This window comes from Oreochromis aureus, linkage group 3 (assembly GCF_013358895.1).
Source record: "Oreochromis aureus strain Israel breed Guangdong linkage group 3, ZZ_aureus, whole genome shotgun sequence".
Lineage (NCBI taxonomy): Eukaryota > Metazoa > Chordata > Actinopteri > Cichliformes > Cichlidae > Oreochromis > Oreochromis aureus.
Window position 1 is genome coordinate 26,384,523 of NC_052944.1, and position 25,815 is coordinate 26,410,337.

The following is a 25,815-nucleotide window of genomic DNA, read 5'->3' on the forward strand; positions in this document are numbered from 1 at the left end:
GCTGGAGGGCTGCAGAGGAGCCGTCTGGATACAGTTACACCGCTGGTTGTTTTGGACTCGGAGCCGGCAGTCATGTGTCGAGGAACGAGCTGGAAAAAATGATGGAACGGTCACATTTTTCAGAGAAACGCGTTCCAGCCGAGCATCTGGTATTCTTGAAACATCGGCTGCAGCCTGCATATGCATGTGTGTGTGGATGCTGTACCTCTTTGTGTGTGTGTGTGTGTGTGTGTGTGTGTGTGTGTGTGTGTGTGTGTGTGTGTGTGTGTGTGTGTGTGTGTGTGTGTGTGTGTGTGTGTGTGTGTGTTCACATTTAAAGGTAAAGTGTTCTCTTAAAACATGCCATTAAATACACAAATAAAAACAGTTTTTACAGAAAGAAAAACAAGAAAAAGAAGCGAGTAAGTCAGCTGAGAAGAGGGAAGGGATGGCCAGAAATTATCTCATAGGTTTGGGGATATGATTCCCTTTGCAAGTTCCTCTCCAAAAAAACTTTTTTTTTTCTTTTTTTTGCAAGCAGCCTCCTCCCCGTCCCTTAATTCCTCTTATTTCCTCACCCACTGCAAAATTGTTCTTTTTATGAGGCTGCAGACTCGAACCACCCCTCCTCTTCTTACCACAAGTATCTCTGGTCTGTTTTTGCTCTTTCTTCCACCCCCCTTACCCTTTTTTTCCTCTCTGGTTTAACTCTTCACATCCACACAACAGCAAATGGTAAACAACAATAACGACGGATTAACTACAAACTCAAAGCAACATAAAATCAATTTAGGGAAAAGCAGGTGGGTATGAGGAGCCTGACTTAAGGAGAATATTTAAGCGACTCTGACCTCTCCTGTTTTACTTTTAGTTTTCAGCACTTCTCTCTGCGGTCCTGTTTGTGCATTTTCTTCTTTATGAATGCATATTTTGTTCAGGCCTTATCTATTTTAGATTGTAATTTGATAACTAGCTTAATGTTGTTTTTAAGGAAAACAAAAGACAGTAAAAAGAGCAATGTAGTCCTTGTAATGCACCACTTCCTTGTTAAACCGAGCTGTCGTTGGCTTCTTAAAGCTGCATTTCCATTTCTTCTCTTTTGGGGTCATTGTTTGCTGGAGAGAGAAGCTGTCATCACAACACTGACAAATCACTGCATGTTGTAAACTTATCAGGAAAAAAAAAAGTGGTTTATTTACACATCCAGCATTTACGCAGCAACACTCTGGGCTCAGGTTTCATGCAAAGTCATGATTATCAACCTCAGTTTTGCACGCCAGCATATCAGGAGGGGAAATTTGGGTCTTTAATCTGTTAAATGTTCTGTAAACAAAACTCTAAACAAAAAGAGCATAATGAGAGAGGTGGGAGTGAAGTTTGATAGAGAGCAATGCACATTCAGCAGGGACGTTACAGAGCAATGGCCCACCCAAGTACATTTCTGCATAAATGTGGTACCTACAGTCATGGTAAAAGGAAAGTATACCCTCTTTAAAATGCTATATCAGCACAAACACCTCATACCAACTGTCAGCACAGTGGTGGAGGCACGATGGAGCCATGGGACCTGGCCACCTTGCAGTCACTGAGTCAACCACAAACTTCTCTATATGCAAAGATTATTTGCCCAAACTGGGTCAGTGACAGGGATCCCAAGCACAGTGGCATATTAACAAGAGAATGGCTGGGAAAAAAAAAGAATCAGAGTGCTGCGAGGGCCCGATTAAAGTTCAAACCGCAGCTTGATTGAAATCCTGAGGTGGCACTTTAAGAGAGCTCTGCATAAATGACTGCAAATTTCAATGAACAGAAGCAACACTGTAAACTGTAACTGGGTCAAAATTCCTCCACTGTGATGTGAAAGACACAAAAGATTATTTCTTTAAGTCATCCCTGTTATTGGTGGATCTACAAGCAACTGAATCATGAGGTGTGTGTAGTTTTTCACACATTGGTTCTCCATTTCTACTCTTCTCATATTCATTAATTACCCTGTTGTCATGCAAAGGTTGTGTGTTAGTGAATGAGACCCTCTGCTTCACTCTTGGGAGTAAACCTGACAGAAGTAACCTGACTAACCCCTCAGTTTCCACTTTTTTTTCTCTGCACATCTGCTCGACCCTTTTCCTCCTCTTCTGGCTAAACTCTCTGTCACCTGCTGCTTCCATTTGTCTCAGTGGACTTCTCTCCCGCACTCTGTCAACTTATCCAGCTGCTGCTCTGCTCGAACAGTGAAGGATTTGTAGATACTGTGTGGGAATGCTTCCTGTTTCAGCAGACAAAACATTAGGCTTCAGTTACCCGTGCACTTAACCTAAAGTTTCTAATGTGTCTTATACAGATGCAATAACAGACACAAGTTAACTTCTGGAAAACAGCTGCAGAGGACATTTAATCATTCATTTACTGATAATCAACACTGATAAAAGCATTACTACTAAACAGAAAGGATAAACATCTCCTAACAGGAGAAGAGCCCTTGACTAAAATACATCATCTCATCTATGTTTCTCTTAAAGCGGCATGTGTTTGATTTGGATTTGGATTCTTCATTTATTTTACTATAAAACACAAAAGCTCTGTCTTTGTATTTGTTTCTTTGTCTGCAAACTCCTCCTACACCATCAAGACCTGAGCAGCTAGAAGTGGCACACAGGTACCTCCTAGGCCCCTCAAGGGTCTTATCTATATCAGACATTATGAGGTCATCATGTTATCTAGCAACAACCTAGCATTGGGCTAAATTTATCATTTTTTTTCTTTTTGCCTTCATGCAACTACAACGTCTCATGAATGCATCCTGTGATTTTAACTTCATGACAGTCTCAGTTATGTCTGCAAAAGCCAAATTACACATTACAAAAAACAATGTTATCGTGTTGCCTAGCAACCACCCAGCTGAGGGCTAAAATGACTCTTTGTTTGCATTTTTGCACCTATAACAGTGTACGACAGCACTGCATCGTTTTAAGCCAACAAGCATTTAAGTCAACGTGCATCATAGCGGTCAACACCACAAACAGGTCAAACAATACTGTAGCATGGGCATGAACTTCCTTTAAATGGATTGTTTATTTTTATATATACTTGTTGGCATGGTTAAAAAATAAAACCATGTTATTACATAGAAAATCTAGGACGTTACTGGCGTGTGCTGAGCAAGTAATGATCTTCAAAAAAGTTGCCTTAAAAGGTTGAATAGCCAACTATTTAGATCCCTTTAAAGTCAAGAGATGTCTGACTGGTTATGGGTTATAAAAAAGTAAATTGTGTTGCGGGGGGTAGATCTGAAGAACAAATGGTAACCTTTAATTTATTATGATTAGTAGATTAGAAGTGCCCAAACACAGGGCACAAGTGGCAAAGGTCATGAACAAATGTAAGCTTTAATGGCGGAAACCCAAGTCTACAGAAATAAAACAAACCTTAAAGGAAACCAAAGGGCCAAAAGAAAGTCCAAAAACATAGGGGACAGAAAAAAATCCAAGGTATGGAGACAAAGCAGGAACAAAGACTAACTAAACTGGAAGGACTGACCAAACGAAAGGAAAATATGAGAATGGAAAGACAGAGCCATTTGCGCAGAAGATTAAACACAGGTGAACACAGTTAGCAACGAGCAACATTAATCAGGCAATCAGGAAGCAAAACTGACCCAGGACACCAAAGATAACAACCCTTCAAAGTAAGACAGGGAAAAACCAAAGGAGGCACAGATATAACACAGGATAAAGAAAACAAAGGGATCAGGGCATAGACAGACCGAGACAGAAATGATGACTACGGCTAATCCTAACACCAAAACAACAGTAAACACATAAACCAAAGCCCATCACTAAAACAGCCATAAAGTAAACAGAGACTGGGTAACAAAACAAGGACTCACTGTAGAATAATCAGGAAATTAAAAACAGAAATCTAAAACTTCAAACACTACAGCAGAAATCTAACCAGCAGCTCACAATTAAATCTATTAAATAAGAATTCAAAACACTGACATGGGGCCACATTTTGTGTAGCAGATATTTTTCTGGTTTTTCCTCCTGTTAGTCGCGTCAGAGCTCCTTTGAATTATTGTGGAGATCTGAAACTCCAGGTTAAGAACCACTGCATACTTGTGCAAGTAGTTATGTGGCTTCAGTTACTTTAAAGAGTGTCAGATTAACAGTGTCTTCTCCCTGTGCTCCTTTTAAATGATACTGCCTATGTCCTGTGCAGTTCTAGGGAAACTGTGGTGGTGCTCCCAGACAGCTCTATGCTTTGGCCTGGGATTTAGTTGTGTTTTTGAGGTGATGCCATCTTGATGGGCAGAGACTCAGAGGGCACAGTTGTGTTTAATATATGAGAAAGATGTTGCTGATAAGTTGCAGGGAGAGAAAATGCAATAAAGGAAACAAACTGTGACAAGCAGCACATTCTTTCACTCCATTCTGTTTGTTTTGTGAAGCAGTTTGGATGTCTGTTTGGAGCTGCTGCAGAATTGACTGCCAAGCATCTGCTCAAAGTTGTGTCCGGTCACAGAGAAGGATGCACATGAAACCTCTGGCAGCCATGTTGGCTTCCTTTCTTCTTTCTCCTCCCTTTTCTCTCTGTCTCTCTCTGTCTCTGTCTGTCAGCCATTTTAATGCTGAGCTCATACAGTGTGGCTGGGCGGGGCAGGACCAACCATCGGGCTCAGCACTCCTTCTCCATGCCAGGCAGGAAGTGGCCAGGACAGCTGCTTGCAATTCAACCTGGGACTTTGTTTGGGTGACCTACATTATGGCACGACTGACTTCTACTCTAAAACTTCAGTGCCACTTCTTTGTCTCTCCTTTTTCTCGTTCTGCTGGTTTTCAGTGGTGGACAGAAACTCACTCACTCAAACCGTATCAGTGCCCAGCCAAAGAAAAGCAGATAAACTGATAAGAATTTAAAATTTAGAATCAAAATTTTCCTCCACATCCCAAATGTGCTCTACTGGACTGAGGTCTGGTGACTGTGGAGGTCATTTGAATACAGTGAACTCATTGTCATGTTCAAGAAACCAGTTTTAGGTGATCAGAGCTTCATGACATGGTGTGTTATGTGTTATGTCTCACGAATGCATTCTGTGATTTTAACTTCATGACAGTCTCAGTTACGTCTGCAAAAGCCAAATTACACATCACAAAAAACAATGTTATCGTGTTGCCTAGCAACCACCCAGCTGAGGGCTAAAATGACTCTTTGTTTGCATTTTTGCACCTATAACAGTGTACGACAGCACTGCATCGTTTTAAGCCAACAAGCATTTAAGTCAACGTGCATCATAGCGGTCAACACCACAAACAGGTCAAACAATACTGTAGCATGGGCATGAACTTCCTTTAAATGGATTGTTTATTTTTTTATATATACTTGTTGGCATGGTTAAAAAATAAAACCATGTTATTACGTAGAAAATCTAGGACGTTACTGGCGTGTGCTGAGCAAGTAATGATCTTCAAAAAAGTTGCCTTAAAAGGTTGAATAGCCAACTATTTAGATCCCTTTAAAGTCAAGAGATGTCTGACTGGTTATGGGTTATTTAAAAAAAAGTCGGGGGGGGCGGGGTGTTAGTTCGAAGCACAAAATGGGTCCATTGTGGTCATAAAGGGATGGACATGGTCAGCAACAATACTCAGGCAGGCTGTGGTGTTTAAACAATGCTCAGTTGGTATTAGGAGGCCCAAAGTGTGTCAAGAAAATATCAGCGGAACTGTTGATATAAGGCAGGATGGAGCTATTCTTTCCATTTGTCTGTTTGTCTGTTGTTCAGCTTTGATGAGTCTGTTTAAACTGTAGCCTGCTTTTCCTGTTCTTGGCTGAAACAGTGGTCTTCTGCTGCTGTAGCCGTGCTTCTTGAAGGTTCAACATGCTGTGCATTCAGAGATGCTCTTCTGCATTCCTTGGTTTGTAACAAGTGTTTATTTGAGTAACTTTTCCTTCCTGTAAGCTCAAAGCACACTGGTTATTCTTCTTCGGCGTTGATGAGGCACTTTCACCTGCGGCTCACTGGATGTTTTTTCTCTTTCAGACTATTCTCTGTAAACTCTAGAGATGGTAATGTGTGAACCAACAATCATACACTTTCAAAGTCACAAATCAATTTTCGTCCTCATTTCGATGTTCAGTTTGAACCTCAGCAGGTCACGTGGTCAAAGGGACTATTTTTTCTCTATAGGTGTTTGAATTTTTTTAATCACTCATATCAGGATAACCTGAATCTATACTGTTCTCTATAGCATTTAACTCTAACATTTTAATATTTAATTATAGAATCAGGATCTATTATTTGGATTAAAGGTTTGAAAAATGTTTTTCACACCTTATTCCACTCATGCTTTACTGGGTAACAATATCAGAAAGCATAGCATCCTTTTCTCTTAGTAAACCTGGCTGTATTTCTACAAAGCCACAACTCAAAAACTGAATGAGTTTAGTCACTTTGGCAAGAACAAGCGAGTATTCTGTTGATAATTTTACTATTTCTTTTCCTCTTTGATTCCAAGTGAGTTTTGTTTTTACACTGACATGCTGTCGTTTTATTTAAGTACATGTCCTGATTTAATGTGTCACTCCTCCAGCTTCAGCCCAACCTCAGCTTTGTCACCAACAATTCCCAGATAAAGCGCTGAAGATGATTTATGCCGATGCTTCTGTAGCATGAAAGGCAAACAAGTTAAACCACGGAAGCCGCGTGGTTAACTGTCCAACTAGCAGCAAACAAGGATAATTGCAGCCTGCGGGGCCAGCTCTCTGTCGTGTACATTCAGGATAGTCAGACTGTGTAATTTTGACAAACATGCTACTAAAACTGCCCCACACCCCCACATCACCCAGGTCAGGAAGCGGTCTCTGGGACAAAGTTGCTGAATCAGACCCTCCACAAACTAACCCCCCGCCGCCCAACCTTTTGCACCCCCAGCAAGTATCTACCCTCCTCGTGTCTGGTCTCCGGCTGAAGCTACAGAGGTCTGTCAGCTAATCCTCAAATATAACCACATCTGTCTCATCCTTCAAGCGCCCACCTTTTACTTTATCCTGTAGCCCCTGTAACCTCACCTAACACCCCCCCTCCAAACCTCCTCTTGCCTTCTCTCCCTCCCTCTATCCATTGCTGACTTCTGCACAATAAGCAACATCTGGTTCTCATTTCCACAAAACCAAAACAACACAGAGAGGAGAGGAAGAGGGGAGGGGGAGGCTGGGAGGAGTCGAGAGGAAGAGACTGTTGAGGAGAAAAGACATCCATGTGAAAAGACGGTGAGTCAAGAGAAAGAATGAGGAGCTCCATTTCTCACTGCCGGTGCAGTCGGGAGTCTTTGATGATCCAGGTGTGAGGATGTGTGTGAACTTAGAGTCACCTTGGTGAAATTTCTTACACCACTTCTTTTTTTGTGTCTTTTAAGTCCCTCTGTGGTCTGCACCACGTCCTCCCACACTGTAACACTACAAAGAGTCAGCTCCTTTGGTCAGCTGTATGAAAAAGTTAAGACACAGAGGAGGTGGGGGGAGGTTCGGAGAAAAACTTCCCATCTTCCACAGAAAAGAATCTGCAACTCAGCGGCTAGCAGCCCTAATTACATGGGACTGTGCTGAAGTCTGCACAAGACCCGGGCAAAGAGAGAGAGAGACGGAGGCAAAATGTGAGGAAGGGGGAAGAAAGGAGGGCGAGAAGACAGGCACGGGGTGGGGGGTTACCTCATTTCGTAAATACTGAGTTTACAAGTCAAAGTCGCAGCGAATTAATGCTGACTAAACAAAGGCACAGCTGCTTCTTTTAACAGCCAGGGTTGGATTTTGTGCCGTCTCACGCGTTAAAACAGATTAAGGTCAACGCAAATCTACCAGTGCTGAACTCAACCGTCATCTTATTGGCTTTTTTAAGCGTTTCTGCATCTTCATTATCCACCTAAAAAACTTTGAGTGAACACCAAAAAGATCACTTTCCATGGTATTAAACTTCCTGCCAAAAACTCGCCTGCAGCCGGATAATCGTCTTTCCAGGCACCAGGCTTGCAGGAAGGGCCGCTGAAAACCCCAGATTTTCCTTTTCCTTGGTGCATTCCCCAGGAAAAATAAAGAATCTGATCCTTTGACCATAAAGCTTACTGTTATCATCAGACCTTTATGCTTTTATAGCTTGGATTTTTCTTAAACCTTGTCTCTATATCACAGTGTTTTAGTTTGGTGCAGGACTAGGCAGTCTCCCTGAGCCGCTCAGGACTGAGAGGTTTGTCATCGTCTTCAGCTAATAACACGGTTACTGCAGCGTGCCACGGTGTGAACCCCTCGCTCTGGTCATGTATCACTGCTGCTTTATGTGTACCAGCTCCTCCCTTTCTACTGCCAGCCCAGCAGTACTCCTCTGCGCCCAGCGTCAGACAAAATGGCGTTGGAGCCAGCTCACGTCCTCACAGAAGAGAAATGCTGCATTCTAGTGGAAGCAGATGCACATGAGCTGAGTTTTTACCACAAAGACCGATGAATGCATGACAGAGTATAAAGAAGAAACATTTTATTGCATGAGTAGAGAAAAACACAAATGACAGAGCAGACGAAAACCTATCATAAATACATCCATTAACCTGAATATCAGCATGGAATATCAGAGTTAGGATAATCAGCCTCTAACTTTGAGATTTCTTCTTCATTAGTAGTTTCCCTTTGGGTTTCAGCAAAAGAGACTTTTTGTGCTCCTCCATTCTTTTGGCCTCCTCCTGTTTCTCCCTCCACACCTCCATCCCTCTGTCCACCTCCGAGTTCAGCATCACAATACGTCTCTGAGAAGAAAAAGAGATGAACAGATAAGTGGGAGTGCTAAAGATGATAAGGAGGCTTTTATGTGACACTCACAGATAGAGCTTCTCTCTCTTGCCGCCTCCTCAGCTGCCCTTTCATTGGAGGTGCCGGCCGTCCATCTGTGCATATAAGAAGACAGAGTTGGCACAAAAGCAGCTGCTGCTGCCTTGTCAAATAATTTCAGGCAAAATGCAATCAAAATTTATCAGGATAACAAGGAAAGAAACACAAAGAAAGTCACAAAAATCAGTATAAATTAGCTTGGCTAGCTCAGTCAGTTGCATGTGAACCACAGTCTCTGTGGCGCAATCGGTTAGCGCGTTCGGCTGTTAACCGAAAGGCTGGTGGTTCGAGCCCACCCAGGGACGGTGTATTTATGCTTAGAATTCGAGCAATATTCTATTCACACAATTACGTTGGACATGTACACAACAATAAAGGGCTATTCTAATCTTACATGAGGCACCACCTGAGGCTGGTTCCAAACAGTGAGTCGGTCCCCACACGCTCCCACATTACAATGTCCACCTGTGTTTACAACCTGGTATTGTGGATAGTTTCTCTCTTCAAAACAACAAATCACAGAGGTGATTTTTTATATATATCTCATCTACAAGGATACTGCAGTAGACTCGGCTGCTATGATTGCCAGGTGTCCTGATGAAAGCAACTGGAGCTCTCTGTGTGGAGATCTGCAAGCGTCTGGACCTCTCCACCCTGTGTGAGCTGTCGGTGATTTCTGGAGCATTTTAATCTAGTTATATGACAATATTAGGCCTAACTGTTGACCCAAAATGTGCTTTGTTTATTTAGTGTTTGCTTGTCTCCACATATTTAGTGGCTCCGTGGTGTAGCAGTTTACACATTCACCTAAAAAAATGAAAGAACCCTGCTTTGATATCAGGAGGACACATGAATCCCTTGTAGGATGCATTCAGAGGATCATCTGGTATAAAAATATGCCCAATCAACACGCAGAGCTACCCACTGTGCCAACCCTTTGTGAGTAAGACAGCAGACGAAAGTAGCTGCTTCTTCTGTTTTCCTTTATTTACATTTTAAATGATGTCCTGTAGATGGTCCGCAAACAATACAGCTTTACAGATTTTTATTTTTCTCTATAAAAAATATAAATACCTGCAAACGACCAATCAGGAAGATCTGTCAGAGGCCCGTACTCTGTGCCGCTTCTAGCAAGTCCATGTCTGCAAGAAAACACACACGCTTCAATAAACCTGCACAGTCTCGTTTTTAAATGGTTTTCAGTTGTTACACATTTAACCTGACTCCATCCCAGCTTCTTAAAAACAAAGAAAAGATGAAACATCTGCATTTCTCCTCGTATACTTCACGCTGTGTGATGCTGTGAGTGCAAACTTTATGTGTTATAATGAAGCTGCTGCCGACGACCATTCACTCCTGCCTGTGAGGCTGCTGCTGTGAGGTTTTAACTGAAGGTTTCATCCAGTCGATCAATCGACATTCAAACAGTTGAAATCTTTATTTAAATGACAGTGAACTCACTCTTTCCGCCACTTCTCTCCAGCCTGGACTCCACACGTTGTGCTGAACTGTCTGCTCGAGTACCTCAGCACTGAAAACAACATCACACACAAACAGTCACCTGCAAGAGCCTGTTTAAGTAGATATGTGGCGTTTACGAGCAGGTACAGACACACACACTGTTAGCATTAGCGCTAGCTTTGCTCGTCAACATCACCGCGTAGACGCCGGTTACTCGCACAGGCAGGGAGCCTGGTAAAAGCAGGTTATTGCAGCAACCACACTCAGCTTCGGCGATGAAACCGACTACACACACACACACAGGGACATATGTGAGGATAACCTCTGTCTCACCTGAGCAGCACAACGTCCTTACGGGGGCCGCCATGTTGCCTGCACAATTTTGGGCCTACCGCCAGGGGGCGCCAAAGACACGCCAAGGTCCCGTTACTCACTTTGCCCCGTCATTCTTGTTTTTACACATCGATAAGTAAAAATCTCGGTTATTATCTCAAAATTTCGAATTAGTATCTCTAAATAGTGAGAAAATAACTTGAAATTTTGAGTTATTAAATCAAAATATATATTATATATATATTATATTCTGCTTACTTATAGATCATGCTTTTTTTTTTCCAGTGGCATAAAAAGGTTTTCATGAAAAAAGTATATAAAATATATTAAGCCAGGTTTTCCTCATTTGTAATAATCTACTTTTGAAATTATGGATTTTTTGTCATTCAGACTGTTTATTTATTGACAAGCAGCAAGACAATAAGATAATCTATGTGTCCAATAAAATATATGCAAAACAATAAATGAATTAAATAAAGAAACTAATAAATCAATAAATTAATTAAATTAATTTTAAAAATCTGAATTAAAATAAATTAAATTAATGTAATACATTGGACAGTGAGGTGTACATGCATAAAAAGTCATTTTAAAAACATTAAAGGTGTGTTCTGTGTTTCAAATGTTTCTCAACAATTGTATTTGAAATTAGGGGAAAGCACACATAAAGTATAACTAATTGTAACATATTTCAAGTACTGATGTTCCCCCTTTAGAGATGAAAATGTGACCTTAAACGCGCACGCACAACACCACACGGTGGGCTGTAAAAGGATCCTGGTATAAAACCTTGTTGGGGCCTTTTAGTAATGAGGTTGCAAGTATGCTTTAGGTCCCCCAGCTTCCTTCACTAGTACAAAGACATGCATATGAAGTTAAATGGTTCATCTAAGGGTTTCCGTGGATGTGAGGTAAACAAAGTGATTGAAGTGTACAGAGAAAAAAGGTAAAGTATGAATGTGTGGTTGAATGTGGATTCAGGGGTCAGCAGTTCATTCCACAGCTGCATAGCAGCCAATGAAATTAAGACTTATTCAGATTAGCACTGCTAAATCTGCTAAAACATGTGCGAATGTATAAAAGAACTGTTAAAAATGTACACATGGTGCATATCCCTCAATCTATGCGTGTTTAAAATGACCACAAAAAGCTGCCATACGTGTGTCCGATGGAGTCTAGTGTGTATACTCTGCGGTGGGAACACACGGACAACAATGCAGACAGGAGAGGGGTAAATAGTGGCCCAACAGCTCTTTTTTTCCCCTTGGGGGCCTTTAAGAGGCTAATCCAGCTGGAAACCTTTGCATTGTGACCATCGCGGCCCACCTGTGAAGGAAAGGTGCAGCTGTAAGTAACAACTTTAATGGCTGCAGTTCATGTTGTTGTTAATGCTTCCACGCAGCATTTCTGTTTAATGTGGCACCTGTGCCTTTTCTTGCTGGAAGTTCAGATATGTGCCGGGGAAATTGGTTACAGCACACTTTTCTTGTGTGCTCACGGTTTATGGATGGCGTGGTCGGTGCTGGCATATCAAAGGCGCGACAAGGTGATGAAGCAAGACATCTGGGAATGTTTAGCAGGCTGATTTCTTTTCATCCCCGTCGCACTCGCCGACTTCAATCCAGTCAGACCTCTGTGGTCATCCTGTGGTGCTCCACGTCTGAGGAGCACCTGTTTCTTGAGCGAGTGCAACGCCACTTATAATGAGGTTATAATGGAAATGAATAGGAGTGAGATTTTTCAAAGGACAGCTTTGCTGATTTATTCATTTTTTTAGCATGTCAGATGTGATAAGAGCACAAAAAAAACAGGTTTTTCATGTTAGAGAGTTCACAGGTTATCCAGACTGCTGATGGGAAGCTGGATATTTTAAAATTTAAAGATGTTTGCGCATTGTGTAAAGGTTATTCAGATGTTTTTTTTTTTAGCTGATCAAAAGGTTGTAGGGTGATGTTTTGATCCCGCACAAGGTTAGCCTTAATGTGAGATCAGCTGACCCACAGCTGGGGCCTTTAAAGCACAAAAAGGAGGAAACATTGAAAACTAAGTGTCCAAAACATCAAAGGAACAATTACATTAGTTCTCTGTGCCTCCAATTTTAAGGTAGTGTATGATTACCATTGTTTATTAAACTTTTCAATGTTTTATTCTTAATAGTCTTTCATCTTTTTGTGTTTGCTTTGGTAAGTGTTGCCATTTTTCTCATTCCCTCACCCCAACTGCTCACAGCTCCCTGAGCCTGCAGGTTTCTTCCTGTTAAAAGGGAGTTTTTCTTTCCTGCTGTCGCCAAATCATCACTCGTATTATTTTAGGATCTTTACCTTACAATATGAAGCTTGTTGAGGTGACTGATGTTGCATTTTGGTGCTGAATAAATAATCTGTACTTAATTAAATTTAGAACATGTTGCCTGTAAAATAAAGTGTAGGCCTAATAAGCTCATAAGCTTAAATCTCCACATTTTTTTAATCTTACTTTTTTTTTTTTTTTAAAAGAAGAAGAAGAAGAAAATGCTCATAATAACTTAAATAAAAGCACCAAAATCAACATTTGGGAAAAGCTGGTGGTCTTTTGCCAGAAACTTGAGGCTGTGTGGCACCTCGCAGCTGTGTTTGTTCTATTTGCGGCTACCTTTTAAGAGAAATAATACAAATAGTGAGTGATTTATATACACGGTGATGGAGATAGATGGGCCTGCACTTCACGTGCCTGTCTGTAATCATTACCGGCAGAGCACGGCCGCTCTCGCAGCTCTTCAAAGTGCTGTTTTTGTATGAACAGCACCGACACTAAGCCCTGAAGAATTTCTCTGTTAGCTTTGCAGACAAGTTCCCACTCGCAGCCGTGAGGCGAGCGCCAGAGGTTGCCAGAGGTTGCTGCAAGGTACTCCGGTGAAAACCGCAAGAGCTGCGATGGGCTCCGTGTGGAAGAGATCTGAGGGACATATATTTAAAAATAAAATAAACTAAAGGTCAGCGAGCCTCCTGCAAACACAGCAGCAGGGTCGCATACAGTCGGACTGTGTTTGGGTTTGCTGTGTTTTTTGGTGTGTCCGTCAAAGTGCCGCAAATCGGCCGGAATCCGCGCAGACTAATGCCGGGTAGTCCTGAAATAGCAGCGGGATGTTTACTCTGTATCGTCCTTGGAGAGCTCAGACACGCTGAAAAAATTTACCGGCCGCCTCACCGCGCCGTGTCCTTCCGCGCATTCCACAGGCTGGTGGTACAACAAAGTAGGCCCGTTGCCTCAACGACGCGGATCCACTTGCTGTGACTCTAATGTGCAACAACACATGATTATAAATGTAAAACAGAGCCAGAGAGGCACTCTGAGTCAAAACAGAGGCTTCTTAATGAAATACAAGCAACTGGGAAACATTATGTATATCCTTGAAGCTAAGAGCTTATTATTACGGTGTTGATGCATTGAAGTGCAGGGAAAGCGAGGTGGTGCTTGTTCCCGCAAATATACGTGCTTTTGGTTGTGCCTTAACAGCATTAAGTTGTAAGAATAAAGAGGAAGTCTTCATTTGAAAGGTAACTAGTAAATATTGGTGTCAGCAAAAGTGAAGAAGTGAAAAAAAACCCTGCAGTATTTCACTCTTATTTTGAAGTAGACAGTAAAAGTCGAAGTGGCCTACGCTCTCAACGTGTACTTCAGTGTAGTCACTTTCCATTACTGCTTTGTAACATTAGGATTTACAGCCGGCGCTACAGTAAACTCCACAGGGCCGTGGTTTTGGTTACAGTCAGCCTATATGAGCACAGACAAAATGAGGGTATTTCTGAAAACAGGACTGTTTATATTGTTGGTTTGGCTTGGTGGTCATTTCACAGTTTAAGCTTGTGCCAAGCCACAACCACATGAATACGTGTGTATCCAGAGCTCCATCACAACGCTAACCTAATGGCTAGAAGCACTTCGGGGCAGGTTAACCCTCTCAGGGGCCCCCAGGGTGGGGGGACCCAGCTCTGGTTCCTGTTTCTGCTTCTTCTGGAGCCAAATGCATTAGTCAGTGAAAGTCAGATTACTTAAAAACAGGCCAATTATAACATAAACTAACATATTAAAGAGTAAATGAAGACTTAAATGAGGCTAAGCAAGCATGAAGATGTGCCCCTGTTTTACCACCTCATGGGCAATAGTCCTGCGGGGAGGCACTTAGACCTCTTTACTTTGCTGAAATGTGATTTTTCCCCCCAGAAAATGGCTGATTTGACCTTTAAAACACTGTCATGTACAACTATGTCACTTCTGTTGACTCATACACCAGTGCTAAAATTATCAAAGTAAAAATACTCCTTGGGTTTATACCACTTAGCTACATTTTAAAAGCAAATATTGAATCTTTTAAACCAGAACATCTCTTTGGCAGCTTATATAATACATATAAAGTAAGTAGTGAATTTTAGTATAATAGCTGAAGCTACTTGACAGGTGAACAGCCTGAATAATGTTTACACCTACCTAATGAATTGGTACTTATTGTTTGAATAAACCTTTATTTTTTATGCATTGCTGCATGACTGATGTAAGCACAGAGTTTAAACTAAGATGAATTGAATCCTATTTACTTTATTGAATTTTATTTTTCAGGAAGTGTTTAATTTGAGCATTAAAACGGTGCAATGGTAGAAGTATGTGATTTTAATGGATTTAAACCCCAGTGGTGAACAAATAAATACAAGTTAACTAAATTTGTAAGGCAAATATTGCTCTTTTTTTAAAAGAGCAGATGTCTTTGGCAGCTTATGTAATCAATAATAAAATAATTGACTGAAAAAAGTTTAGGCAGTATATAAAGCAGATCACTAGCAGCCAGAGTAATGATGTTTGCACTTTAATAAATCACAGCCTATAGTTTAAATAACCTTTTTATTAAAATAGAGCATAGCTACATGATGGGTTTAAGCGTATTTTATTGTCCAGTGCTTATAATGTAAATGCACTGTTGAAGTGTGGAACTGCTCCCTTGACTTACTCTGATGACTACTTTCACCACTTTAGACATTACCTCAGTGGTTCCTAAGGCCTTGGGTGAGGCTGAAGTCTTCATTTAAAAAGTCAGAAACTGAATAGAAACATTTTTCAATCTATTTTGGTTTAAAGATTTAGTTACAGGAAACTTTAAAACAAAACAAAAAACACTTTTGACTTGGCTCGATTACTTTTTAAGTTTTATTTTTTATATTATTATGAGGTTTATTAAATTTTGAGTATGTAGTTGTGTAGAGACGGTCTCGCTGGCGTTATCCTCTGTGGAGTTTTGCGTTATGAATGACGACACAGCATGTTTGGTGGAAAAGGTGTTCCGGCCTGGTTGGGGGATACGAGCCGCCGTTTATAATGCGTTAAGTCGAGCGCACCAATCACAAGCAGTGTAACGGTTGCGATGTTCCGCCTTCAAAATAAAAGCCATTAAACTAACGCTTTCAACACGGAGGCTATCAAATCCGATTTTGTGGCGTTGTAAACTACAAAATTGTACTTTAAACGTTACTCGAAAGCACTGTTTCGCAGTCTGGGACAAACCCAAACTACAAAGGCACCCCTGTTATCCGCTTGCTTTAGTAAAACATAACACGTGTCTGAAGGGGGTTTATTTTGAAAAAACATAACCTGAACTAGCTTGGTTGCGCTTTCGTTAGCCTGACGACGTTGTGGGCGAAGGGGGAGGTAAGAAATTATTTAGGGGGAAGAAAGAAAGAAACAAAGTTGTCGACTGTGCAGTGCTCACGGGGAGGGATTTTTATTTATCACGAGCGGCTCTTTTAGTCCTGCACCGGCCTGCTGGGGGGTTGATTCGAGTGTAACGGCGCGCCGGTTTTCCCCTCAGTTCCTGCTGTCCTCCCAAACTTCCCCGCTGCTTTCCTACCGAGTCCCGAACAGGATTTCTCCTTTGAAAACGGGAATGATAAAAGGAGTCGAGCACAGGCGGATGGACGGAGGAGTGTAAAGCCAGTGCGGTGTGTGCGCTTTCCATTGGCTCGCTTACAGCTAAAATACGCCTTTTCTGTCATTATTTTCCCTCCTCCGAGCAACTTTTCCCCCTGAGATGAATGGCAGAAGTCGGGTGAGTCGACTATCTGCGAACAAGCGGATTTCTCCTTTTCTCGTCTACACTGGACCCACATGAAGAGGTGATAGCCTGCATCCTGCTGAACCTCTCTCTCCCTCCCTCGCTCTCTCTCTCTCCCCGCTTTGTGCTTGTTTAAGAGGAAATTCAAACCCCAGACTGGAGGAGATCCGCGATAGCAGCCCGAGACTTGGCTCGAGTGTATTTAAGTCTTCTTTTTAAAAACTTTAAACAGAGACCATGCAGCTGTGGAGCCACATGAGGGTCCACAAAGGAGGCCCTCTGCGATCATAGGTCCACGCAGAAGTCTCCTGGATGTCTGTCTCTCCTGTTTCCTGGCTGGATTGAATTGTGTTAGTAATTTTTTTTGTACTCCAATGGATTCTTCCTCAACACAGCCTACCTGTACCTGTGGATTTACCACATGAGGGCAGCCAGGTGACTCACAGGACTCAAGTCATGTAACCACCCTGTAATGTCTTAAAAGTTTTTATTTATCTGCTCTTTTTTTGTATTTATTGTATCTGTATAGTCGGGGTCCTGCTTTTGTTTTTGTTTTGTAGCTTTGAGCTAGATTCGAGGCCAGTTTTTAATTTCTTGTTACAGATTTTATTGTAGCCGTCACGAGGGAAAAACTGTAGATTTCAGTCTTTGTTCTGCTGTACGTCCACTCACACTGTATTTGAGTGCAGTACTCTGTAACATTTTAAAAAAACAGAGAGGGGGGGAGTTGCTGTAAGACTTGACTTTGCCCAGGCAGGTGTGTGTGAGAGGGAGCACAGGAAGGCTTAATCATGGACAGGCCGATAAGCAAGCTGCTGGAGAAGCTGAAGCTAACGGACTCGGGGAGTGTGAAATTCAACGTGTCGAAGAAAAAGCACGACTCCTCCAGCAACTCCAATAACAGCAACGCCAACGCCGGCGTCCCCGCGGGCGGCAGCGGAGGAGGGGGCAGCGGTCTGCCGCTGGCTCCCAGCTCTGCAGCTGCCTCGCCCGCAAGACCCGGCCAGTTCCCGCTTGCCTCGGCAACCACAAGTGATCCATGTGTGCCAGCAAGTGGGAGAGGAGGAGGAGGCACAGGAGGAGGAGGAGGAATGGGAATGACTTCCTCTCAGCTCCTCACCACACCATCTACTTCCTCCACGGTGGGCACCATCCCCCCAGATGTTGAGCAACCGCCTCACCCCTCTACCTTGGCACCACTGAGGCGTCCCTCCTCTCAGCAGCGGGCTTCCTGCTACCTGGGTGAAGGTGTAGACTCCCACCTCAGGCGTGAGTCCGGCCTGGGTCCCGAGTGCGACCCCATGGGAGCGTTCGGCTCCAAGGCGTCCCTCAATCAACGTCGATACTCATTGGAGCTTCAGCAGCTGGTCCAACGGCAGCAGCTCCTGTCCCAGCCGCCTCCACTCTCCGTCCCGCCGCCGTACCCTGCTGCCGTGGGATATGGATCGGCGCCCAGAGGCGGCGGAGGCGGCTTGGCTGAGCCCGGCTACCTCTCTGAGCCCGAGCGGCACAAACGCCTGTCTCTCCAGGAAACCCTGTTCTACAAGCGGCTGAGCACAGGCAACGATCTGTGGGAGAGCACCCGGCCGGCATCCCTCTCTCATCCTCCGCATCGCCCATCTGATATGAGCGGAGGAGGTGTAGGAGGAGGAGGAGGAGGCCTCTTTTACCCACCAGGGCCAACCCTGAGTCCGTGCTCATCCTTCAGCTTCCAGGAGTCCGTGCTGGTCAGCCCCAGGTCCAGCTTTGCCTCCAGCACGGCCAGTGGAGGTGGAGGAGGGAGTCCCATGGGGAGCCGCTGCAGCAGCAACCGGACCAGTGGCATCAGCCTCGGCTACGACTTGCGCTATTCTGCATCCGGAGGCCTCCCTACCCAGCAGCAGTCCCCGTCTGTGCCGACCGGAGGCTCTGCAACTGGATACGGAGTCCCGGGCAGGGCCGGGGTGACCCCCGTAGAGGCCTGGACTCAGTACCTGGAGGCAGGGATTCGTTCAGGTGTGTACGATAGCCGTCACTCCTACCCACCTGCGGTTGGGAGTCCCGCGGCAACGTGCTATCAGACAGCTCCAGATTGGTGGGAAGAGCAGCAGACGGGCATACGAGGCAAAGATCCAGGCACGATGGGAGAGAGGGCCCGATACTCAGACCTGCCCGGCACCCGATACCAGGAAGAGCTGACCCGACTTCTGCTGAGAGATGCTGCGCTGGAGGGCGATGGGCTGCTGGAGGGCCTGATGCTGAAGGAGCAGGCTCTCAGCCTGACGCCTCACGCCAAATCGGGCGTCACGCCAGCAGGAGGGCTGGCCAAACCTCAGGAGGAACCAGGAGCCTTGCCTGGGAGAGAGGCAACAGAAAACCGGCAGGAGTTCTTTGGTGAGATCCTTTTTTTTTTTTTTAATTTATTTTGTGAAACAAAAAGTAAAGCAAAAGTGAAGCAAATCAGTGGGAATGGATGGAGATGGGCAGCTGTGTTTAACTTTAAAAACAGTAAAATCACATCCCTAAGTTGAGCAAGCAGCCTCACTGCTCATCCATTCCCACAGCGTCCGCCCCTCACTGTGTTATTACTGTTGTCCTCACCGCCTGGTGTCGGATCACAGGTTTCTCTCCAAATGAAAGGGTTGTATGGATGGATGGACAGATTAATAGTTGAAAGAGTGTGTATGGATAGGTGGATGGTGCCACAGAACCTGCAGAGACATGCAGGGTCATAACACACAAAGCATTAAAGGAGTGGAGAAGGGGAGGGGGGAGAAGGGGGGAAAAAACCCATCAGCCAGGCTTCAGAAACCGAGATGCAGACTAGTAGACGTGTTTGACTGGAGAGAGGAAAATCGGTGCACTAAAAGATATGCACTGTTGTCAGCTGATGTTTGCACATCTTGCCAATTTGCCACAGTGGTGGCGCGCACAGAGGGCTAATGCAGCGGATCTACACGGCGATTAAAGTGCAAAATTCTGCTGTAACACTCAGACACAAATTACATGGTTCCATATAAACACAGCTCCAGCCATTACTGAGTCACACAAGATTAGGGCTCCGGTTCTCTCAGTGTGTGTGTGTGTGTGTGTGCGTGTGTGTGTGTGTGTGTGTGTGCGCGTGCGTGCGCACGTGCGCGTGTGTGTTAGGATGGCTAGATGAATGTGTGTATGTCTGTGTGTGTATATTGTTTCTTTGTGGCAGGGTGTGTTCCCCCCCCTTTGAGTGACTTCAGGCCACAGTAACGCAGTGTGTGTGTGAGTCATGTGTATATGTGTGTGTGTGTGTGTGTGTAATGCTGCCTTGGCGTGTGCAGGGGTGGTGTGCTGTAGCCTGTTTTTCAGCTCAGGTATGTGTGCCTGGAGGGGACATACAATACTGTATTCCTCTCAGCCATTAGCGAGGAATCAGAAGCTCTGAGCCGTGAAGACAGACGCCCTGAGCTCAGCTCGGCAGCACACACCTGTGTTCAGGTGTAAAGCTGAGCAAAATTTAAAAAAAAATAAACGCAGTAATAATGAAAAAAGAAAGTAAAAATGGAAGAAGAGGAACGTAAACCGGATAGATGTCGATTTATAGCTTTTAAGCTTCACTGTTTCACGCTCATTTTGAACATGCTCAGAGTTTCCAGCATCGAGGGCGGCATGTGTGCGAGTGTGTGAGCCAAAAGTTCAGGCTTCAGGCTGCTATAAATGCTCCGTTTCAGCGGGTGTTGTTTTATTTTAATAGGATGTGGCTCAGAGCATAGAAAGCTTCTGTTTGTGACGGGCAGTCAATCAGAAAAAAGCAGGAAGAGGATGAACTGAGGGGCCACACTGAGGCCCAGTATAAGATAAGTAAGGATTATTTTGAGCTGTGACTCATGCAAAGCTGCTCTAGTACAGTCCTATAATTAAAACAAAATGGAAATAAGAATAACAGGTCCACCTTAAACACCTTATATTGTCTCATGATGTGAAAAGAACAAGGTGTGCACACAAATGTAGTCATGTGATGTGTCTATTGATTAGTTTTAAGTCATGAAAGGAGAGCAGATGTAGTTCAAAGTGTGACTTTTGTCATTTTCTTTGGTTTCAACTTGACTAAGGTGCCCCTAGTGAGCTTTATTTTGAAAACCCCTTTGTTTTTAAACCCTAAGTTCAGTCTTCTCTTTTCCTTCTTTTCAGTGAGTAATTTCAGCCCCGCCAACTTTCTTTTCCATGTCTTTCTATATGCAGCCGTTTTCATACATTATATTTAAAGTTTTGGCTCTTTGGTTTTTGGCTTTGGCACCGGCTCATGCCTCTTCCTAAATATCGGAGGGATTGTCCAAGCTCGCAGAAGCAGGGTGTAGGAATTCTTGATTTGTGTGGCACTCCCTGAGCCACATTAGAAAGGAGAAGGGGGGGAAAGCTCAGACCAACCCTTAAATGGATCACAGAAAGAGTGATGCGCGGGCCACCACATTTCTGCTTTACATCTGATTGTGGAATGACGTTGGAGACAAACAGGCAGACTTTTTGAAGCTTTTTCACAGAAGTAAAACTGATTACTTGCATATCTTTTTTTGTAGGAAAATTTTGCTTGGTTATCTTCAGTATTTCAGCCCCCAAAAATGCCACCCAAGCTTCTTGTTTCATTGCCACTAGCCAGCAATTTAAGGAAAGCTGCACAAGTGTTAATTTCTATTAATTTTGTCGTTACTTGCTTTGTAGTTTTGGCCCCCAGCATGGCAGGGGGAGGGGGGAAAAGGGCTATGATGTTAAATCTCCAAATTGCTCTAAATGTGGGGGGTTTAAGTTTAAATTTAAAGGCAGGCCTCGGTCTCCAAACTCCAGAAGAAAGAGTCGTCTATGTTCTGGAAAATCTGCCAAGAAGTCAGATCCGGCGGAGTTTCCCTTTAATAACAGAGAGGCTCGGCAGACACTCATGAGTGGATGAGCAAACAGGCTGGCATGGGTAACGGGGTTTTAACTGTGTGAAAATCCCCTAGGTGGTGCGAACGAGAGGATTTACAAGTGTTGACACTTTGTGTGGAGTTGGATTTCAGACACATTCTCCAGGAATGCGTCGTAAACAGAGCGCTGAGAGCCCCCGCCGAGCCATTGCTCCCGACTAAATGCGCGTTTGTGTCCCGGCAGGAACCTGCGTGAAGTGTGGGAAAGGAGTGTACGGGGCGGATAACGCCTGCCAGGCTCTGGACAACCTCTATCACACTCGCTGCTTCACCTGCGTGTCCTGCGGTGAGTACATCTTCCCCCCCACCCACGCACACAGACACACACACACCTGACCAAACACAGCACTGATGATCAGGCCTAATGATGAATTTGTGCCACCGCCACACCTTCTGCAAACACCCTCTTTGAAGCATTTACCACAAAAATGTGCAGATTTTATTATGCTGAGTCACCTCTGCCCCTCTCTGCAGGACGCACCCTGAGAAACAAGGACTTCTACAATGTCAACGGCTCTGTGTACTGTAAAGAGGATTACATGGTAAGAGTCGAGGCCGAGGCGTGTTTTGTCATCCGCCTCTCTCACACACAAACACACTCAGACGTGCTCGGAGTCGGTTTGAGGGGGGATTGAGGTTGCGATATTAGTAATCTCTTTGTTTTAATTACAGTTTTCGGGATTCCAGGCGGCTGCAGAGAAGTGTAGCGTGTGTGGCCACCTTATTCTCGAACAGGTGAGGGCTCTGTGTGTGTGTGAGTGTGTGAGAACCAGCACTCCAAATACCTCCCAAACATTTGGAAGAACACAGGAGAAACGTTCTAATCTTTAATCTTCCTTTTAGTTATTTACATCCAACGTTTCCCATAATGTCTTTGAAGAATCCCTCGGAGAGTAGAGAAATTCAGTGACGTCCTTCTGTTGGCTGCTCGTTGGTTTCCCACGACAGATTTTCACTGGAATGTTTGCCTTTGGTTTTTGATAAAGGGAAAAAAAATGTCTCTGCAGTGATTATCTTAAAACTTTTCACCATATTTGAACCAAATAATACCCATAATATAAATAGGAGGCTGTCACTGTGTCTGTGATCCACAGGCATTATTTTCTGCATCAGTGGCTCGGTAACTTGTTGGTGCAACAGTGTTGAGAGGGGGAAAATGCATTCCTGATGGACTCGGTAGCTTAATTGGAAACACTGCTGCTTAAAGTATAACGTTCACGTTAATAAAGTTTATTCTTTTGTCTCCCGTTGAATGCTGTCTGGTCTCTGCTGGATTACTGATTGAAAGTGGAGGATGTTGGCAGGACAGTGTGGTAATGCTAAACCTGTTATTACCTGAGTCTGATGCTCTTTTTGGCTTTATGGGAAGTCCCCCCTCCCTCTTTACTTTTTAAATATAGCACCAAATCACTCGGGACTTTAATGCATTACAGAGAGAAAACCAGTAATCATCTACGTGCAAGGGACTGACAACAGTGGGGACAAAAAACTCACCTTTAACTGGAAGCTGTCCCCAAGTAGCTAGAAAATGTAACTTCAGGCTAAACAGAAGAGCTGGAGTAGAGGGCTGTGACAGGATGTCATCATTAATGGCTGTACTGCTTAGCTGGCTGTGTGAGTCTGTTGACTGGTGGGGGGAAAAACATCACTGCTGTGTGAAAATATTCAGAGCGGCTTCAAGGTTTGTATTCTTTTATTTGTTTTTTGAGGAACCAGATTGTAATTTCTGGTCAGAGACATGTTTGCTTTTGATGCCATTATACTCAAGATGAGGGAGATATCGTCAAAGCTGGGCGGACTACATCAAACCAGATGTAGTCTGTTTTGATGTAATCTGTTTTGATGTAATCTGCGTTCTTTGGAGAAAGAAGAAACGGAAGACTAGAAAAAGTAAAACCTCGCAAAATGTTCCCTTTATGCTCATACATACACACACATCCTTCACAATAGCCAACCACTCCCTTGCAGTTGGTGGATCCTTATCCAGCCCATCACTTTGTTATTTTTATTTTTTTAACTTAAATCTTAGATCTGGTTGTTCTCACCCTCAGATCCTGCAGGCTCTTGGGAACTCGTACCATCCCGGTTGTTTCCGCTGCGTGGTGTGCTCCAAGGCTCTGGATGGGGTGCCTTTTACCGTTGACCAGCACAGCAAAATTTACTGCGTTGCAGACTACAACAAGTGAGTATTGTACCCGAGCACAAAACTCTGAACAGTCCCATAATCGGCAACAAAGAAGACGCAGATCTGTATTTATTAGTGTGAATGCTTGAAAAGCATTCACAGTATTGTTCTTCTGTTTCTTTATTATTATTTTTACAACTTATCTATTCCGTACGTTTTTTGGACTCTAACTCCTTCAAAACCGTTCAACTTAGAAAAACCATTCAAACACCATTAGATTCCTCTTCTTTTGGACATGTGTGCTTGTATTATTTAATTATTTAATATGTACTCAGGTTCCTGTTTTTACAGGCTTCACAGGCTTTTCTGTCATCTAGTCATTTACTTATGACTTCCTTACTCTAGTGTAGTATGGATGACTGTGGGGAGGGGAGGGGGGGCGTTTTTATCAGCAGAAAAAGCTGTAAATGTATTAAAATAAAGCCCTCCTTCACTTTTTCTAAAGCCCTCCAGAGGGTCAGACTGGAGTCTTTGCTGGACCAATCCTGGCCCCTGGGCCTTATGTTTGACACCCCTGCTCTAAGAGCTTCAGCTGTTCTGTACTGAAGATGTTATGAAGTTTGGGGTTTGCATATTTAACATTTTGCAGAATGTGCTGCTGCTAAAAAATAACTGCTCCTGTGTCTCACTGCAGGACTTTTGCCCCGAAGTGCGCTGCCTGTTTACAACCCATCTTGCCTACTGAGGTGAGTAACGCTGACCCATCTCGTACTGTTCCTCTTCCTACCATTTAAGCTCCCATGTGGTTAAGTCCTCCCTCCTAGAAGGCCCCATCTGCTCTGATTGGCCAGCTGGCCTGGTTAAAAAATGAGCTGTGGCTTGCATTCATGAACCACAAGTGTAGACACTGCCCTCTAAAAGCTGCTGTGTCACAACACTTTGGATTCAGTATGTTTGAACCAGAATGTGTCTCACAGCAAGGAATTAGCATGACTCAGGAGAGAATGTGTTCATAATTTACTTTGTTTTGGGCAGTTTTCCAAACTTTACACAGCAGTGTGACACTGAACAGACAGGAAAGCACTGGAAACATGGCTCTGCTGATCTCTGTTTGCTGTTTCAGGGCAGTGAAGACATCCTCAGGGTCGTGTCTATGAACAAAGACTACCACTTTGAGTGCTACCACTGTGAGGTAAGTGACGACTTAACGTTTTTGACTTTGTTTTGAAGCAAACCCACAGCTGACCTCACCCCGTCTCCTCTCTTCCTCCCTCAGGAGTGCGGCAAGCAGCTCTCCGATAAGCCCGGCTCGCAGTGCTTCCCTCTGGACTCCCACCTCCTCTGCCACTCGTGCCACGTGAACAGAGTGTGCGCCACACATAACATCCCCCCTCACAACACACACTGATCGGCTTCTATGCAGCTGTAGATTTATTTTTATGTAAAAGCTGGTCTTAATATGCTGTCCTTCCCCCTCCCATTCGCTCTTTCTTTACAACAAACCTGCTGAGATTGAGATGTTTTCACACTTCACCTTTATTTTGTCTGACTTGGATCAGTTTCTGATTGCCACATGTACTGCCTGCTGTACTTCTTGTACTATTACTGTACAACAGTTAAAAGGGAACAGGAAAACTACTGCTTTTTTAATTCTTTACCCTAATGTGGCTACTGTTTGCTGTAGAGAAATGAGGGATTTTTTTGTTTTTGTACATACATTATTGCTATCAGAAGTTTTGCACTTAAATTTACTTTACTGTAAGAGATTTGTTACGTGAATCTGTACAAGTTGGAAAAAACATTACTGTAATGATTATGTTGTAATAAATATTTTCTCTGCTCACACAGATTGTGTAGCTAGGTCAAAATTCAAAGAGGATTCATCATGCTTTCTTGTTTCTTGTCTACTGTTTTGGCTGCTGCCTGTCGGGGTCACCACAGTGGATCATCTGCCTCCATCTCTAGTATCCTCAACCTCCTCTGAGATATTCCTTTTTGCATCCTTTGTCCCATATGTTCACTATCTGTCCTCTGCACGTCTAAACCATCTTAAG

The 25,815-nt window shown here is 43.7% G+C and overlaps 2 protein-coding genes and 1 non-coding gene across 3 annotated transcripts; 2 read left to right on the forward strand and 1 right to left on the reverse strand.

Moving 5' to 3' along the window:
* Window positions 1-8,478: 8,478 nt before the first annotated feature.
* On the reverse strand, window positions 8,479-10,750 carry mrpl52 (mitochondrial ribosomal protein L52). The gene is made up of 5 exons (XM_031729751.2): window positions 10,642-10,750; window positions 10,309-10,378; window positions 9,922-9,989; window positions 8,839-8,903; window positions 8,479-8,765 (listed from the first exon to the last, which is right to left on the reverse strand). Exons 1-5 carry the CDS (start codon window positions 10,673-10,675, stop codon window positions 8,613-8,615), a joined length of 390 nt encoding a protein of 129 aa, XP_031585611.1. The 5' UTR covers window positions 10,676-10,750; the 3' UTR covers window positions 8,479-8,612.
* Window positions 9,079-9,152, forward strand: trnan-guu. The gene has a single exon. It is a non-coding gene; the product is annotated as a tRNA-Asn (tRNA).
* Window positions 10,751-16,265: 5,515 nt separating the features above from the next.
* ajuba (ajuba LIM protein) lies at window positions 16,266-25,635 on the forward strand. The gene is made up of 8 exons (XM_031729735.2): window positions 16,266-19,093; window positions 21,821-21,922; window positions 22,111-22,178; window positions 22,309-22,371; window positions 23,688-23,818; window positions 24,456-24,507; window positions 24,885-24,953; window positions 25,038-25,635. Exons 1-8 carry the CDS (start codon window positions 17,512-17,514, stop codon window positions 25,167-25,169), a joined length of 2,199 nt encoding a protein of 732 aa, XP_031585595.1. The 5' UTR covers window positions 16,266-17,511; the 3' UTR covers window positions 25,170-25,635.
* Window positions 25,636-25,815: the final 180 nt, after the last annotated feature.

Excerpts from the sequence above, each read along its gene's own strand:
- mrpl52 (XM_031729751.2), bottom strand. The coding sequence starts at position 10,675 with ATGGCGGCCCCCGTAAGGACGTTGTGCTGCTCAG. Across the intron at positions 9,990-10,308 it reads GGAGAGAAGTGGCGGAAAGA|ACATGGACTTGCTAGAAGCG; the intron begins GTGAGTTCACTG and ends GTTTTCTTGCAG. Across the intron at positions 8,904-9,921 it reads TCCTGATTGGTCGTTTGCAG|ATGGACGGCCGGCACCTCCA; the intron begins GTATTTATATTT and ends TTATATGCACAG.
- ajuba (XM_031729735.2), top strand. The coding sequence starts at position 17,512 with ATGGACAGGCCGATAAGCAAGCTGCTGGAGAAGCTGAAGCTAACGGAC. Across the intron at positions 22,179-22,308 it reads ACTGTAAAGAGGATTACATG|TTTTCGGGATTCCAGGCGGC; the intron begins GTAAGAGTCGAG and ends TTTTAATTACAG. Across the intron at positions 24,954-25,037 it reads TTGAGTGCTACCACTGTGAG|GAGTGCGGCAAGCAGCTCTC; the intron begins GTAAGTGACGAC and ends TTCCTCCCTCAG.